General features: G+C 44.5%; 1 protein-coding gene across 12 annotated transcripts in view; it reads left to right on the forward strand.

Moving 5' to 3' along the window:
- DST (dystonin) overlaps positions 1–18,131 on the forward strand; it is a 436,322-nt gene that overhangs the window by 85,436 nt on the left and 332,755 nt on the right. For 5 of the 12 annotated variants that reach the window (XM_036318485.1, XM_036318486.1, XM_036318490.1 and 2 more), the window contains exon 1: positions 16,606–16,696. In XM_036318485.1, the coding sequence (XP_036174378.1) occupies positions 16,606–16,696 (91 nt within the window). Of the gene's footprint in view, positions 1–9,807; positions 10,036–10,197; positions 10,406–16,049; positions 16,697–18,131 lie in introns of those variants that run through there. The other 7 variants (XM_036318479.1, XM_036318478.1, XM_036318495.1 and 4 more) reach the window with 3 other exon arrangements.

Raw genomic sequence — 18,131 nt, forward strand, 5'->3', positions numbered from 1 at the left:
GGAAGACATATGTGTCAGCCCAATATATAAAAATGATAATATTTCAGTATGAGTTGACTATTTATGACCTTTGTCCTCCTAGTTAGATTTTAAGCTCCCCCAAGACAGAAGATTCTGGGTGCTTAAGACATTTTTAATTGACTGATATAAATAAACATCCCTTTAATGTCCAAGGGACTTCTAACTACTGCACAATCCTGGCTCCACCTTGTACTGGTATAAATAAAAACATTCCTTTAAGGACTCTCTAGTTAAAGAGACGTTTTCAGTATTTGAGTTTGTCTCCTTAATATATTTCTGTTTTCTGAGACTATTTTCAGAGTTATATTTGCTTTTCTTTTAGGCAAATTATTGAAAATTTCCTCCTCAGTTTGGAAAGACTATTTTCAGATGTTTAAATGCAAATGAATCCTCGATGTCTCTATTTCTGTAATTTCAATCTGATTGAATTAAGGTAGACTTGCAAAATTTTAGAAAAGTTTGATATTTTCATACCTAACATAGTTTTCCTTTTATTTGTAATCTATTTGGGGAGAGGACTTATGGAGGTGTAGGAGGAACACATAGGACTGAAGAATCTTAGAGTTTCATGGAGTAAATTTGACATTTCATTCAGCGAGGGCTTGGTTCCTTGGAGTAGGAAGGTGTTCACTACCACACAAGCAGTCCTTCCCACTTTTTTTTTTTTAAATATATTTTATTGATTTTTTACAGAGAGGAAGGGAGAGAGATAGAGAGTTAGAAACATCGATGAGAGAGAAACATCGATCAGCTGCCTCCTGCACATCTCCTACTGGGGATGTGCCCGCAACCCAGGTACATGCCCTTGACCGGAATCGAACCTGGGACCCTTCAGTCCACAAGCCGACGCTCTATCCACTGAGCCAAACCGGTTTTGGCCCTTCCCACTTTTGAGTATCATATTTTTGGATGGGTTTTCTTGATTGTGAACTGACACCTGTCTCTGGTTGTTCCCATGCTTTGTGCCTAGTTCTGAGCACAGAACAAGTCTAATCCTTTTGGGTTTCCCCAAATAAGATGGTAAGATCATTGAGAGCTGTGAGTATGTTATAGCTTCCTCCCAGTGCCTGGGAACACATTTTAGAGCACTTAATATCATGGTTGAGAGCACAGGCTTTGGGGTCAAAAGGACCCAGATGGAAATCCTAGCCCCACCTTGTTCTGACAGGATGACTGTGGACAAGTCACTTAACCTTCTTAAGTATCTGTTTCCTTATTGGATTGCACTGGGTATTAAATAAGATAGTGAGTGAAAATGGTTAGTACAGTCCCTGATTCCAGTCAACCAGGAAATGATGTGTATGGTTAGAACGGACTGGTTAAATTGAAAGGAAGTCTTGCCGAATGTCTTAGTGCTAAGTCAAGACTGCCTAGAATCTGAAGCCATGCTCCTCACGGAAATGAGTCTTTGATACTGACCTTGTAGAGCTTCTTACACAGACAGAGGAAAATGGTGTTGCAAATTTCCTCTTTTTTGTGTCCCAACAGCAAGCTCAGTTTCCCCAGAAATATAGTAGTACCAAGGGATTATATCACAATCTTTTTTTCCCCCCAAATCCTCACCCAAGGATATGCTTATTGATTTGAGAAAGCGAGGAAGTGGGTGGGAAGGGGAGAGAGAAAGAGAGAAAAACATCAATTGGTCAGTTGCCTCCTGTATGCACCCGGACCGGAGATGGAACCTGCAACCTATGTATGTGCCCTGACCAGGAACTAACCTGCGACCTTTTGGTGCACAGGACAGTGCTCCAAGTAACTGACCCACCCAGCCAGGCACAATGTAGAATCTTTATATCCTACAAAAAGACTGTGTCCTGAATTCCGGTGGTCTTCTTTCATAGGCTGATGAACCGGGCTTCTCCACCAAGAAAGAACCTGACTTCTTTAACTCTTTTCTCAAAGCCTCCTCCCTTGAGTCAGATCCAAGAACCTTCCAGCTGCTCCTCCCTCTGACCTTCCTTTCCTCTCTGGCTCCACCCAGGCTCCTCTTCCTTTCTGAGTTAAAGGCTCCCATGAATCTCCTCTAAATTTTGGAGTCTAAAAGGAGAGAGTAAGAGCCAGCTGAAGTCTCAACAACCTGGAGAGTCCTCTCCCTCTTACTATTTGAAGGTGGTGTTTAGTTGAGAGGCTAACTGAGAGCTATTTATTTGATGATAGAGTATTTGAATTGTTTGGCTAGTTTTGAAATTTTAAACTAAAACAAGCACCTGGTCCCCAAATTTATCATCACTGATATTGCCTTCAAGGGTTAAACACATTTCTTTATTTTTCCTTCTGTTTTCTTCTATATCTATTTATTTGTGGTAGAGATTGTATTCCCTGGAATCTCTAAAACCAGATAATATGCTTTTGCTTTTTGGCTTATTTCCAAATAAAAAGCTACTCTATAAGGAAGGACAGTCTTGGGACACGCCATGTATTTTATACTATATGTAAGAAGTTAGTGTTTGCGCGGAAAGGGCTGGCAACTGAGGATGTGGTTGTCTTTTTCAATCGGGAGGGAGACACAAGCTCCTGACTGCTCTGAACTCCAGTTCTGGGCGAGTCTCTCTGGGGAGAGACTGGACTGTCTGGCAGCGGGTAGAACTCGAGGGAAGCTTTCTCTCAGAGGTGCTTGCAGCGATTACTGCAGGACACTGAGACCTGGGGCCTCTTAGGGCAGGACTAAGGATCAGCCATAGCTGTTTGCTCTGCCCTGTTGATTCCCTGAGACCCCGCCCCACCCAAGCAGGCGCTTGTGCATATGAATGACCTGGCCCTTTGCAATCTAAAATTACCTAACAAACTGCAGCTGGGTCAGAGAGACCCAGAACATCCAAAAGAAGGCCCAAGGCTCCACAGCAGCTTGTATTGCTTCACAGCTGGGCCTCATCTGGGCACCTCCAAATCCTAAACAAAGAAGAGGAATCTGCAGATCTCTCTGTAGCTCCTGCTGGGTAGCCTCAGGCAGAGGCTAAATTAGCACCTCCTTAGAGATCCTAGAGCCAGTGTACCCAGTGGTCAGAATGGGACCATCCAGATTACAACTCCTCAGATCCATAAGGGACACACTCAGGTGGCAGACTCAGTGAGAACCAAAGCCCCACTGAAACAAGTCTTTCCCCAGAAGGGTGTCTCCAGCACAGAAGTTCTCCCACCATAGACACAGCTGATTCTCACAGCCAATTGGCCTGGAGGTCAATTCCTCCCAGTGATACCTACAACAATCAAGGCTTAACTACAACAAGACTGTGCACAAAGCCCACAGAAAGCCACTCTATCAATGCAGGGAAGTAGCCAAAATGCAGAGACAAAGAAACAGGTCACAAATGACAGAAATGGAGGAAAGCAAACTACTGGATGTAGAGTTCAAAACCACGGTTATAAGGTATTTCAAGAATTTTCTAGAAACCGCTGATAAATTTGGTGAGACCCTCGATAAATCTAGTGAGACCCTCGAGGATATGAAAAAGGACCAACTAGAAATTAAGCATACACTGACTGAAATAAAGAATAATATACAGAGATCCAACAACAGAGACTATAGGATCTCAAGAATCAAGTCAAAGATTTGAAATACGCAGAAGCAAAAAACACCCAAACGGAAAAGCAAAAAGAAAAAAGAATCCAAAAATATGAAGATAGTGTAAGGAGCCTCTGGGACAACTTCAAGCGTACCAACATCCGAATTATGGGGGTACCAGAGGAAGAGAGAGAGCAAGATATTGAAAACCTATTTGGAGAAATAATGACAGAAAATTTCCCCTACCTGGTGAAAGAAATAGACTTACAAGTCCAGGAAGCGCAGAGAACCCCAAACAAAAGGAATTCAAAGAGGACCACACCAAGACACATCATAATTAAAATGCCAAGAGCAAAAGACAAAGAGAGAATCTTAAAACCAGCAAGAGAAAAACAGTTAGTTACCTACAAGGGAGTACCCATACGATTGTCAGCTGATTTCTCAACAGAAACTATGCAGGGCAGAAGGGAGTGGCAAGAAATATTCAAAGTGATGAATAGCAAGAACCTACAACCAAGAGTACTTTACCCAGCAAAGCTATCATTCAAAATTGAAGGTCAGATAAAGAGCTTCACAGATAAGAAAAAGCTAAAGGAGTTCATCACCACCAAACCAGTAATATGAAATGCTGAAAGGTGTTAAGAATAGAAAGAAGAAAAAGTGAAGATAAAAATTATGAGTAACAAATACATATCTATCAACAAGCGAATCGAAAAATCAAGTGAATAAAAAATCTGATGAACAGAATAAACTGGTGAATATAATAGAATCAGGGGCATAGAAAGGGAGTGGACTGACAATTCTCGGGGGGAAAGGTGTGGGGGTGCTGGAAGAGACTGGACAAAAATCGTACACCTATGGATGAGGACAGTGGGATGGTGGGGTAAGGGCAGAGGGTGGGTGAGAACTGGGTGGAGGGGAGCTATGGGGGGGATAAAAGAGGAACAACTATAATAATCTGAACAATAAAGATTTAATTTTAAAAAAAAGAAGTTAGTGTTTGTACTTACCTAATCAAGGGGATTTTAAACAAAATTGGACCTTCATATTTTTCTAAATCTTGGTGTCTTTTTTTATTTACATAAAATATAAAATATGATTTTCCCTCCTTTTTAAAAAATATTTTTATTCATTTCCGAGAGAAAGGGAGAGGAAGAGAGAGATAGAAACATCAATGATGAGAGATAATCATCATAGGCTGCCTCCTGCACGCCCCACACTGGGGATTGAGCCTGCAACCTGGGCATGTGCCCCGACCGGGAATCAAACCATGACCTACTGGTTCATAGGTGGATACTCAATCACTGAACCATGCCAGCCAGACTGATCCCTCACCCCCTTTTATTGAATTTATTGGGATGACACTGATTAACAAAATTATACAGGTTTCAGGTACACACTATGATAATGAGCCAACTGTGTGTTCACCAGACAGTATATTAAATGACTAACCGAGTGGGCCCGGGGTTGAGCCTTTAACTGAGGTATGTGCCCTTGACCAGAATCAAACCCAACCCTTCAGTCTGCTCTAACCACTAAGCAAAAGCAGCTTGGGCAAAGCTTCTTTTATATCCTTCTGTCTAAACCTGTGCTCAGGACTGAGGCAAGCAGATGTCTTTTCTGTGGTGTCTTGTCGATATAGGCCAGTGCTTCAGTGCTTCTCTAAGTGTATGTGAAGAAAAGCTATGAGAAAGTGCTTAGATGGACCTTATCACTGTGTACTTGCAACTTGGGGATCTTGATCTTGTGAAAACAGGCCTACACTATAAGTGATATTAAAAAAGAAAGAAGAAAGAAAAAGGCCTTTTTTGCCCCCCTCACAGCTTTTTATTTTGAAAATATTTAAATTTACAGAAAAGTTGAAAGAGTAATACCATGAATACCTTTTATTAACCTGTTGTCGCTTTTACTGATTCTTTCTGTTTTTATTGAAAAAGCTAGAGGCCTGCCCTAACCGGTTTGTCTCAGTGGATAGAGTGTCAGTTCGATTCCAGTCAAGGGCATGTACCTTGGTTGCAGGCAACATTCCCAGTAGGGGGTGTGCAAAAGGCAGCTGATCTATGTTTCTCTCTCATTGATGTTTCTAATTCTCTATCCCTCTCCCTTCCTCTCTGTGAAAAAATCAGTAAAATATATTTAAAAAAGGAAAAAAGAAAAAACTAGAGGCCTGATGCACGAAATCCGTGCAAGGGGCTCAGTCCTCGCAGCCTCAGCCAGTCCTCGCAGCCTCAGCTTCGTCTGGAAGGTCATTCGGCTGTTCAGTCTAATTAGCATATTAGCTCTTTATTAAATAGGATTAAAAATAAGCGCAGACATTATGAATTTCTCCAGCCTGAATCCTCTAGGTTAAGAGCACTTTCCTACATAACCACAATTCACATTCAGATTTTCCCAATTGTCCCTAACCTATCTTTTTTTGCTTAAACAAAACAAACAAAATAGATGAGAATTCAGGCAAGGTTCATGAATTTGTTGTTATGCTTTTCTTTGTCTTTGTAAATTTAGAATAGTCCCTGCTTTTTGGGAATGTACGTTTCATGACATTGACCTTTTTGAAGAGGGCAGGACAGTTAATTTGTAGAATGCCCCACAATCTGGATCTGCCCAGTTGTTTCCTCATGTGCTTTTTGTTTTTAAATTTATTTTTTGGTAAATTTTTCAAAATATGCTTCAGGGAATATGCATAAATCATAAGCATGCAGGTTTGTGAAAGTTAACTTTTTGGCCTCTGGGACTCTCAAAATCTGGCTATTTTGCAAACCCTTATCTCTGCACTTGTTTCTCCGTTGCATTGAGAGAATGCCTAGAGCACAGGCAGCTTCCTGGCACTTCCTTCAGCTTTGGGTGCTAAGGCTGGGCGACTTCCAATGTAGGCAGTTCCATTGTACTTATCTCAGATCTCCCACCGGGGTTTCAATTAGAGAAGTTATTGTTTAGTTCCCCTTCTAAAAGTGTTGTATTATGTAATTATCCTGGCTTTGGAGATTTGGGTTGTTTTTAAACCATGTGAATGAATTGGCTATTTAAAAAGTACTTTTAAAGGTCACGGTGATCTAATTCAATTGTTAAAACTGCTTTAATAACTAGGTTGCAATAAGACACAAAACAGGTTTTTTTTTCTTCACAAAATAGCATTATCTATCTATCTATCTATCTATCTATCTATCTATCTATTTATTTTGGTTGTAGAGATCCAACATAAGTCTATAATGGCTCACGGTCCTTTATTAAAAAATAAAAGACAAAATGTTAAAAATATTATAACTTTGTCTTTGCTATCTTAATTACCCTTTCCCCAACTTTGTCTTTGCTATCTTAATTACCCTTTCCCCTCTTTTCTCGGACTCCAAAGCTCTTTCCTCTTTATCTTGTTCTCACCACATATGCCAAATGGTGATGACAGATGATGGTGTAAATTGGGGTCTTAACCTGAGGTTAGTGGGTCAATGGACCCTTTAAATTTACATGCATAGTGGGTGTGTATTTACTTATGAGCTTTGTTTTGGAGAGAAGTTTCCATAGATTTTTACCAACTTTTTAGGAGGATCTTTGGGCCCAAAATGGTTAAGAGCACTGGCTTAGTTACTTCTTTCTGGGGCCTTTGATATTTTCTCTGTCCCATAACACACTATTTTATTTTTTATTTTTAGTAACCTTTTTGTGTATTTGTTTTAGATTATAAAATTAGAAGGAATAAAATAAAATCCATTTATATTATTAGTCATTACCCAGAAATAACCATTGTATATATGATACATACTTATCAATCAACCTATTAATCTATCAATCATCTCTCTGTCCCCCTACACACATGTTCATGCACAGATTAATAAAAAAGAATAATTCTATATGAATTCTTTCCACTTTGCTAAGTGTAGATCAATAACATTTTTGTTTAATTGCTGCAGAGTAGTCTGCAGTATGAATATATTGTAATTTATTTAGCCCCTTATTGATGGACACAGATATTTGTATTTTAATAGGAATCAAACCCTAGGCAACAAGAATAAAAGAAAAGACAGGAACTTGGGGTTTTTGCTGGTCACAAGCGCCCTCTTCCTTTGTCTTACCCTTCCAAGCTCCACATCAAAGGTTAGGCTCTGGACTTTGGGTCAGAGAACATGTTTGCTTTTTCCAAAAGAAAAGAAAAGAGAAATGTATTCTTACACACTTCCCTCTAAACTCCAAGATAGTGATAGGGATTGGCAAGTCATTTCAAATCAATAAAGAGTATAATAGTTTTGGATGATTGATTGATTTCCAAGCAGCTTTATTTAAGATATCACTTTTCAATTTTTAGTGTTCAAATGAGCCAAATTTTATATAGTTTACCTAAAGAAAGCACTCATAAAAATTATTGTGGAAGAAAATTGAATACTTTAACCCATTGCATCATATAACCCGGGAGAGACTTTAATCATATAAATATGTATGATTTCATTCCATTCTGTGTGTCTCTATTTATCTGTGATATATTGCTGAAAGAGCTGTTGCTGATTGTCTTTTCTTTCTTTTCTCGCTTATCTTTTTACCAAATGACACTACCAGATTAGAGGCTGCACCAGTCAGCACCCTCGGGTCCAGGGCTAGTAACTGTTCCCATCTGGCTCCCTGTGATTAATGGCGTTTATGTCAGCATGAATAACATTTCGCTGTTCAATCAGCTGAGACTCTGGCCATTAAAAAAATTTACTACACAAAAATCAATAACCCATGGTTTTTGGAAAGGGGCAGTTTTCTTTAACAGTTATTCTCTTAGCCTGCTTGTAAAGATAAACAATCAAATTACCATACCCATTGAAAATAGTCCAGGCAACAAGAGGAAATATAAGCTCACAGATAAAGGATGACCTTAAGTAAGGACAGGTAGGAAGCCTTTTTAAGGAAGACAGAAGGCGACCAAAGAAACCCAATACCTTGCTGAAAGTCTTTAAGAATGTCACCCATTTTCACAGATCCAGCCAACAACACAACCTCAGACAGCTCAAGATGAGTTTCCAGAAAAGCATGGAAAATAAATTAGCTTGATGATAGCATTCTGTGACCGACTTAATGCCACTCACAACTCTCTGTGGACTTTAGCTACAATACAGAAAATCAATTTTATTTATTTATTTGCCTCAAGTGTGCCGATTACAGTATTGCCACTTAGGAAAAACACACAAAATCTAAATAAGTAAATTTGCCAAGGTGGTGAAATTTCAGGCAAAATAAAATGGAAGATTGCTTTTTCAAGAGAGAATATAGGTAAAGATAAATCTTAGATGCTTTATTTTGCGGGAAATGTGGTGTACTTTCAAAATGATAGTGTTGACCATGTATAGCAACATGTCTGAATAGGGTCAATGATCCTGATTCTCTTGTAGTTTATTTCACATGCCTTAGGTGAGCGCCTTGGGATGTTGCTCACACAGCCTGTCTTTTGCTGTGGAGGTTGTCACTGCGTTTGTGAGCAGCTCAAAGTTTTGGCTCAAACTGGATTATGCCTCACAGATTTATGCCCATAACTTTCGTCTCAGGCATCTGTGGCTGCAAGTAGCATTTTAGGAATTCGAATTATACCAGTTTGGCATCTTCACCATGAGCTTCAGCAAAGTGAAATTCTGAATGGGAATGTGAAGATTTCCCATTATATTTTACTTTATTTATCAAGTTCACAGCCCAGATGGTCAGCATCCTTGTTTTGATTGTAAGCTCTCTAAATAATCACCGACGTAGCCCAATAAAGAAGGAATGGCATCGTGTGCCTCTTCTCTGCACAGAAGATAGAAGCCCTTTATGCACGGGATGGCCCTGCAGATTGCTCCTGCTCCATGAAGAGATGGCTAACCTTCGGCAAAGTGCTCTGGTAAAAGCATCATCTTTCCCGTTCCACCGTGTAATGACCAGGAGCGGAGAAGAGCTCTGTTTCCTGTCACCGCACTGCATCATTCTCATTTACGTGACTGGCAGCTATTCCTTTGCTAGAAGTTTAAATGATCCCAAGAACTCTAAACAGAGTTCAGATGTTTGTTTAGTGGAGCGGCCGCAGGCTTCTGTAAACAGTCTTTTGAGCTCTCCCAGTCTTAAGAAAAGGCTCTTCTCAGAATCGGCCCTTCCCCCCTCCCTGCTCTTTTCTGGTAACGGGCTTCACTTCAATGAAGAAAATCCAATAAAGGGCACAGGGGCCCAAAACTGGCCGGAAAGGAGACTCCAGTGGTGGGGCGACCTGAGACGGAAAGGCATCGGGACGCCACATCCTGCATTTGTGCTTTGTTTTTGAAACTTCGAGTTAGTTGCCTTAATGAATTAACCAGCAGTCTAGTCATGGAAAATGTTTCTCCCGTCCTGGTGGGGGAGCCAGATACTATCGATTTGCAACAGGAAGGCTGTTGATACGGGCTTCATTGTTGGGCCAGTCATTGGTGAGCTGGTGGCCAGACCGCAGGCCACACACTTCTGTGCAAATCTTCCGTGTACTGGGGCTGCCCGGGTATTGTTTGTGCTGTCGGAGTTGTGGCCAGGAAAACATGGTGAGTCTGGGCTTTCACGTCTTGTCTGTGTGTGTCCCCTCGGCGCTGAGGGGGGCGCAGGATGCCGGACTCAGCTTGGGGGCAGGGAGGGGGCTGTTGAAATCCAGGAGCGTGCGTGAGTGCTTTGTGGTTAATGCTTTTTTTCTGTGTCATCCTCCCCAGAGTTCCGGGAACGCGTCCTACCGCTGCTCTATGTCTTCCTCTGCGGATTTTTCCGATGAGGATGATTTCAGCCAGAAATCTGGCTCTGCATCTCCAGCTCCCGGAGACACCTTACCCTGGAATTTGCCTAAACATGAGAGATCAAAAAGAAAGATTCACGGGGGCTCGGTGCTGGACCCCGCCGAGCGGGCCGTGCTTAGGATAGCAGGTAAGGGAACGGGGAAGGGATGGAGCCCGGAGGAGAGTTGCCGAAATTCACCCATCAGCTCCAGGGAGGGTGGTGGGGGTGGTGAGGGTGGGAGGGTGCCCAGTGCATCAGCTCCCAGATACGGAGCACAGATTGGTGCTCAAGGTGGGGGAGGGAGGTGACCATATTTACTTTATGCCCCGATTTATCGATGGAGCGATTTGCCCTGCCTGCTGGTGACTAAGCTGTTTGGCCCAGTCTTCTGGCTGGATGAATCGATACCTTTGAAATGCAAGGAGCTATTTACACGCATCTGCATTAAACTTTCCTATTTACATGTAGTAGCCACCGTGACAACCTCAAAGTACGGTATGAACTCCAGTAATCACTAGTGTGTTTGCTGGAAGCTGTGAGAGCCTTCATTTTCGTCTTTGCCCAGGAGCACTGAGCTACGCAGATTTAACCGGGGTAGAGAGTCCTGGTGTTTGGTACCCAGGATGCAGAGGGTATTCCGGCAACTCAGATGCCATTTTTTTCTTTCTTTTTTTAGTGTAGCATCTCCGTGAGCATCGTGTAGGAGCTTCGGAGGGTTTAGCCGTCATGCATTCCTGATTAATTAATATATGGGAGGTGCCAATGTTTCTGTTCAGTTAACCGGTGTTCCCTTGCACTGGCCGTAAAAGTCCAACCATAAGTGATGGCTCATTTTACCTAGTTGAAAGCTGAGAACAGCTTGGAAATCAATCCTCCCACCTGCAGGGCCGGTATGGTTTGTGTGTATGTGTTCTGTGCAGGAAAGTTGCTTCGTGGGGTGGTTGTCCTTCCCTTTCTTCAATATTTATTTTTTCTCTCAGAAATAGTTACGGGGTAGAATGGAGTGTGTTCTTGGGGTTCTCTTGCAAAGGCGAAAGGCCCCATGTTTCTCCAAATTGGCTTCTGCACCCAGGTCAGCCCCCCTTTCCTCCCCATCCCCTGCTCTCAGCTCAGGGCCCCCTCCTACCCAGCTTGCTTTGCTTCCTTCTATAATGCAAAGTTGGTACTCTATCTTCCTCTGAGGGGGCTGTAGGGGACTAGCCAGGATCCCAGCCACCCTGGCAACAGAGAGTCTCCCTAGAGTCCCCCCAGTGGGATTTTCTGATTACAGGGAAAAACAAACAGCGCCCAGCCAGCCATTCTCTGTTCTGGGTTTCTGGGGCAACAGCCTGAGCTTCTTCTGGCTTCCCTTGTGAGATGCTGGCTGGTCTCACCCAGGCTTTTGGAGTAGAGCAAGGGGAGGAGGAGGCAGGATGGAGGACAGAGAGACTGTTTGAGAGCCAGGGGAGAGTGAGCAGGGGTGGCTTGGGGAGCTGGGGCAGACCTGGCTCTCAGTGCCCGTCTGGAGTACTCAAAAGTCTTTAGTCACTGAGGCCTGACTTCTTGCCCTGTTGAGACACCCCTGGCCTGCCCTCCTGCAGGACTGAGGCACCAGGAGGGACAGTGCTGGTGACATATGTTTGGCTCAGCAGAAAGGGAAGACGGGAAAGGAGGATGGGGAGCGAAGTTGTTGGGGCTTTGTGCAAAGCCTGGGTGTCGGAATGGGAGGCCTGTATTCCGTACATTTTTGTGGAAGGTAGAAGGTGGCTTCTGGCTTGAGTTGTGATTGTGGTGGCAGAGGTGGATATTTTGATTTAGGTAGTGAAGGAAGGGGATTTGAAAGAATAATCGTGCAGGTGTGTGTCTGGAGAATGAGAGTATGTAAACTGAGGGAGATGGCCCGGCAGAAAGCCAAGCGAAGCTGGTGGAAGTAACATGAAGTGTACGCGCGCTAAGTGCGGAAGAACTTGGGATGCCATGGACAAGCAGACGCTGATGCTAGTAGACTGTAGCCTCCATGAGGGCAGGGGCCATGTCTTATTTTTTTTTTGTAAACGTTCATTGAGTGATTTGTGGGGTAGCTACGAAGTTAGTGGTAGTTGCTGCACTCAAGACCTCCAAGTGACATACTTTTAAGATTATATTAATTGGCAACAGAATGCAACCAAATTAAACAACAAACAGAACAAACAGCCCTAGTATGGAAGTATACTACTTTGTTTAAAATAAATATTGGTAACATGCTGTTTGCTACACGTCATAATCAATAATCATACATGGAACATAGACTTGGGGGCCAGTTCATAAATATCTGTGGCTCAAATATGAAATTCAGATGTATTATGTGTGAAATTTGCTACTGATCACCCAGTGTGAGGATCAGGGAACAGGCCTTCTGAGGGAATTTGGTATTGAGGATAGTCTGAAAACATACTGTTAATATTTCTACTTCTGGGGGTTGAGGGGGGGGGGGCGGGAAGAGGTTAACCAATGAGCTTATATGTGTATATGCATAGTCAATAGTGCAGGGAAGGCCTGGGGAGGGGAAGGAAGTGGGGTGGGAGGGGTGAGTGGGGGGGGACATCTGTAATACTTTCAACAGTAAAGATGAAAAAAATAGATTTTGATTTCTAATTTTATTAGACATTTTCATACTCTGCCTAAAGCTCACCTTATCTTGGAAATTCATCCCTAGTAAGAGATGGGGTGAGGTTCTGACATGTATGAGGATGTCCATAGTGTTCATTGCTTAGTAATAAAGGATTTAAAAGTTCAATATTTTTTTTTTAAGGGCATAACAATAGAATTGAATATGAAAATGTCTAGAGCCAAAAAAACCCCCCAAAACCCCAGATGATCTGTGGAAAGCCTTAATTCACTCACATTTTATAAATATTTATGGAGCCCCTGGAATAAAATGAAGAAAAGCACACAGTTCCGCCTTTAAAGAAGTCCTAGTCTCATATGATAAATGGATGTGCTGGTAGTTATACCTGGTGTGAGAGATGCAGTGTAATGGCTGGAAGGACCTAATAGTAAAAGAACCCAGAGGAGAGTCTAATTAACTTGGATAGAGAAGGGCAGGTATGGGGGGTCCTGAAAGGTTTCTGAGGGGGAAGTGCCACTTGAGGTGAGATTTAAAGAGCCTGATGGAATTAGGGTGAAAGGGAAAGCCATTTCAGAGGGAGGGCTGGGAACTACAGGAACAAAAAGATAGGGAGGATGTGTTGCTAAAGCATGGGGTTTGGGATAGCAGGAACTATGAAGGTGCTCGCGTGCAATACTGAGGAGATTGGACTATTTATACTTAAGTGGCGGGGAACAGCTGAAAGATTTTTAACCCGTGCAGTGACATCATCAGGTTTGCATTTCAGAGACTCTTCTTGGTGATGGTGTCATATGTCGGACACTTTATGTTTTTAAAAGTGCTTTTGCATCTATTATGGTTTCTTCATTTTAAAGTCGTTGAGTATAACATATGCCTTTCCTATCTCTTAGAGGTGTCAATGTGAGAATAAGATAGAAGAATGTAAGGAAATGCCCATTGTATAATGCCTTTTACATAAAAAAGTACGGATCTGCTGTTCTTAGCTACAGGATATCTTAAATTGAATTTTTCAGTCTCCCAGTGCCTATGAGGGCACATGGTTTATCACTGACAATGCTATATTAAAATACAGATTTTTTTTTTTTTTTTTTTTTTTTTTATATCTCATGTGAATTCACTGAAATTGGAGGATGGTAAGCAGAGTCAGGTAAACGCACCCAGCCAGGAAGTGGTAGAGCTGGGATCTGAATTCAGGCAGGCTTGACTCCCGAGGCCCTGCTGTGCTTCCCCTGCGTCCCTAAGGAATACACTATTACTATCAGCAGTTTGTCCCGATATTGCCAATTCCAAGAATGCGCGGGGCAAAGGCTGTTCTTGCAGACAACCCTAAATGCTGCTTCTGTTCATTTTGACTGGCTCCTTAAATGGACATTTAAAATCATTTAAGTGTGCACCGATGAGATTCATAAAATGGTTCTACTGAGTATCAGTCTGATGAAAACTCAGACTATGCCCTCAGTGACCTTAGTCATTGTGAGGGAGACAAGGCAGTTTTGAGAATCTACATCTGTGCATATGGAATGACTGTAAATGGAATGACTCTTAGGAATCTAATTGCTAACCCTCTCATTTCAAGAAGGTGTCCCATACGATATGTGTTTGTTGTAAGAAACGCCTATCAAGTTGTAAGAAAACTCTAGTGATCCTGAAGGCTCAGTGGGATATGGGATCAAACTCAGATTATAAGCTAGTGATCAGAACAGAAAAGAGAGATGTGGTCTTGCTTTGTTTGGAATAGGCCAGGTGCTGAGGAGAAGTAAAAATGCCCAATTCAAACTTAAGTGTTTTTTTTTCAAGAGTACTTACCTCCTTCTGAGAGTTCATGGAAGGAAAATGGTCCAGATTCACAACACTGAAAAAGGAAAGAAAAAATAATTCATCAAGGACAAAGGGTTAGTATATATGAAAGGAAGACACAAGGAGGGGAAATGTGGGCTAGAGGTGAAGTTGTCCTAAGTCAGATGGTGAAGCCTGGCTGTGTGGCTCAGTGGTTGAGCATCGATCTATGAACCAGGAGGTCACAGTTTGATTCCAGTCAGGGCACATGCCCAGGTTGCAGGCTCCACCCCTAGTAGGAGGCTTGCAGGAGGCAGTGGATCAATGATTATCTCATCATTGATGTTTCTCTCTCTCTCTCTCCCTTCAAATACCTCAGATGGTGAACAATGAGCTACTTTACCCAGTGATAATAATAGCTAACACTTATAAAGCTATTTAATATGGCAGCTTTAGGAGGTAGGCACTGTTACCCCCATTTTTCTGATGAAAAGAGACTCAGAGAGGGTAACTCGCCTGTGTCAGAGTTACCAAGGAGCAAGGATTCCATCCAGAGCAGCCTGACTGCATCGATACTCTGAAATATATCCATTTACACGCCTGGGTACCAACTGGTTCCTCCAGCGGACCCTTTAAACTCACCCGCTTCAGCGTCTGATATGCCAAAGTTAAATGAATTGTACCCATTTTTATGCAAGTCCAGTACTCACCAGTACTGTGGGGAACGACTACGGGTAGAGAGGAGGAGGGAGGTGGCAAAGTAAGCTGGGGGAGTTGTAACCGGCGGGGGCTGTGGCCGTCGCGGAGCCCAGCGGCAAATTCGCCTGCTGGCTCTGGGGGGCGGAAGGGAGGGACCGCGGGCTGGTGCTCCGGCCGCGGGGTGGCCGAGCGCGCAGGCGCAGACACGCGGCTGGCAGGCCCTGATGCGCGGGGCCACCTGCAGAGGCCGCCTGCTCTGCCCCGAAATGTGCCCCGGGCGGGGACCCCCGTGCCCTTCCCGCTTTGTGCGGCCACCGAGTGACCCGCGTCCTCACGTGCCATCAGCTGGATCGCAAAATGCATTTCCCTCCCTCCTCCCCGCCGCCCCTTCCCCACGGGGAGTGGCCGGCTCCCCGCAGGGGGCTGCGCACAGCGGCGGCCGCGATCTGCCGCTTTGTTGTTTCCCAGGCACCTGTTGTGGGTCCCAAATAGAAACCTCGTCCTCGGGGATCCGGGGAGGCCGGCCAGCGTCCGGGGGTGGGCGTGCTTGGCGGCGCGGTCCACCCGGTGGGCGGACCAGGAGAGGGGGTCTGGAGCGCGCGGCTCAGCCTGGAAGGGAGGGGCCCGCGGCGCCGGGTCGGAGCCGAGCCAGCCGGGGTGCTGACCGCCGGGTTCGCCCCCTCCCTTCCGCCCTCCCCCCTGCGCCCTCCCTCTCTCCCGGGGCGCGGGCGGGCGAGCGTCTGCGGCGCGGCGGCCAGGAAATGCCGCAGATGCGCCGCGCAGCATCCCGAGCGGAGGCAGCGCGCCGGTCCCCCCGCACGGCCGCCGCCGTCTCGGTCCGGCCCGGAGCAGGCGCCTAGCGCACGGCCAGGGCGGCGGCCGCGTGAGCTCGGAGGGTCCCGGCGCCCGCTGCCCCGGCCCGTCCCCGCCCGTCCCCGCCGCGCTCCAGGCTCCTCCGCGGCGCTGGTCGTGGCGTGGCGCTGCTGTCACCGCCCCCGAGGTCGCCGAGATTGGCTGCTGCTGAAACCCAAGAGCGACTCCGGCTCCGCGGGAGCGGGCGGCCGAGCACCGCGGCCAGCCAGGGGGCCTGGGCGTTTCCTCTGCCGGCCCGGCGCCCGCCGGCCCCCGCCGCCCCCTCGCCCCCGGCTCGGCGTCTCCGGCTTCGGCGCGCTCCCGGCTTGCCGCCCCTTCCGCTTTTCCCGTTCTTGCTGAGTAAGACGCCGTACTGTCCCGGTTCCGAGGGGGAGAGGGGAACTGGCCAGTCATCGCGCAGAGAAACTTGGGCATGGCGGGGTACCTCTCCCCAGCCGCGTACCTGTACGTGGAGGAGCAGGAGTACCTCCAGGCCTACGAGGATGTGCTGGAGAGGTACAAAGGTACGTGGCTCCCCTGCCCGGGCTGCAGGGCTGGACGCGGACCAGCGGGGTAACCGTTACCTTTGCTTCACCCAAGCCACCGCCGTTTGGGCACAAGTAAACAGGTGTCTGGACCGGATCTGGGGAATGAACCCTTTGGTCCTTTTGGATGAGATTCGGTGCCCCCAATGCTGGGAGGGTGGTGGGGTGGGCGATGGGTCCGGAGACGCCCTTGGGGGGGGGGGAGTGTAGTGTAGGGGGGAGGGGATTGGTTTCCAAGAAGCATATTGCGTTTTTTTTTGTTTGTTTGTTTTTTTTCTCCCTTGTAAAGGCTCTTAGCACTACGCATAATCATAATTCTCCCTGGGAGGGTGGATCCCGATTAATTCTCTGTGGGATTACTAAGGCATTGCTGCCCTCGCTTGGCACAGTTGATTAGCTTATAGAAAAGGTTCTTGGATTCTTAAATGGACTATTTCACCGCCAAGAGCATCACCAAGTCGTTTTTCTTCAAAATGACCTTATTTGACAAAAGTTTATAGATTGAGACTCTATATCTATCCATATGTATGGTAAACATTATTTGACAGTGTGATGCTGTAAGACTTTAGTCAGTGAGACTTGTACATTTAAATGTAAAGGAATATATTTGGAGATGTTATTCTGTCTTATCCTTTGTGTTTGGGAAACTCTATGTTAAACTGGTAAATATTGATATTTTGAGTATTAAGTTTACGTTGACTTTGTGGTGAAATATAGCATTAGACAAAGTGCACGTTGGCATCTTAAAGGGCCTTTTTGTCTCAGGAAATTATTTTTCAGTGTGTACAGAGTATCTCTTACTGTGTCTCCTAAAACACTCTACACCCAAAGGTGGATCATAGAGTCTTAATGTGTTAATAGTGAATAGTAGCCTGTTTCATAGATTGGGTTCAAATGGTTTTGCATCTTGAATCTTTGCTTTGGTTTAAGACACCCAGTTTCTATAAATTGAATGGGGGTTTTATGGTTAAAATGCACATATTAATAGTTCCCTATTAGTTGGCAGTAGAAATATAAAATCCTGAATTTAATATTTGAATTCTACATCTCCAAGAAGCTCAAAACTTACCCACAAATGTGTTTTTTCTCTTTCTAGAGCATGTTTTATTACTGACATGCTTTTAATCCATGTAGAATTTTGTAAACAATCAGAACTCCTCTGTGCCAAGACCCTTCTGTGTATAATGCTGCCACTGAGCAAGTGCAGCGATAGTTCAGGCTAAAGCACATTTGTAGAATTTGTGTACGTACATATGTGCACATGTAATATGCTCATGGCTATATCTATCTCCATGTAAAAAATAAAATTCTTAACTGGTTGTCTCGAGAACTTTACAAATGAGAAATATCAATATAGACTAGTATATTTATTGAAGACATACACCTGTGCTCTTTAAAGTCAGAAAAACAAAGT

This window comes from Myotis myotis, unplaced genomic scaffold (assembly GCF_014108235.1).
Source record: "Myotis myotis isolate mMyoMyo1 unplaced genomic scaffold, mMyoMyo1.p scaffold_m19_p_7, whole genome shotgun sequence".
Taxonomy (NCBI): domain Eukaryota; kingdom Metazoa; phylum Chordata; class Mammalia; order Chiroptera; family Vespertilionidae; genus Myotis; species Myotis myotis.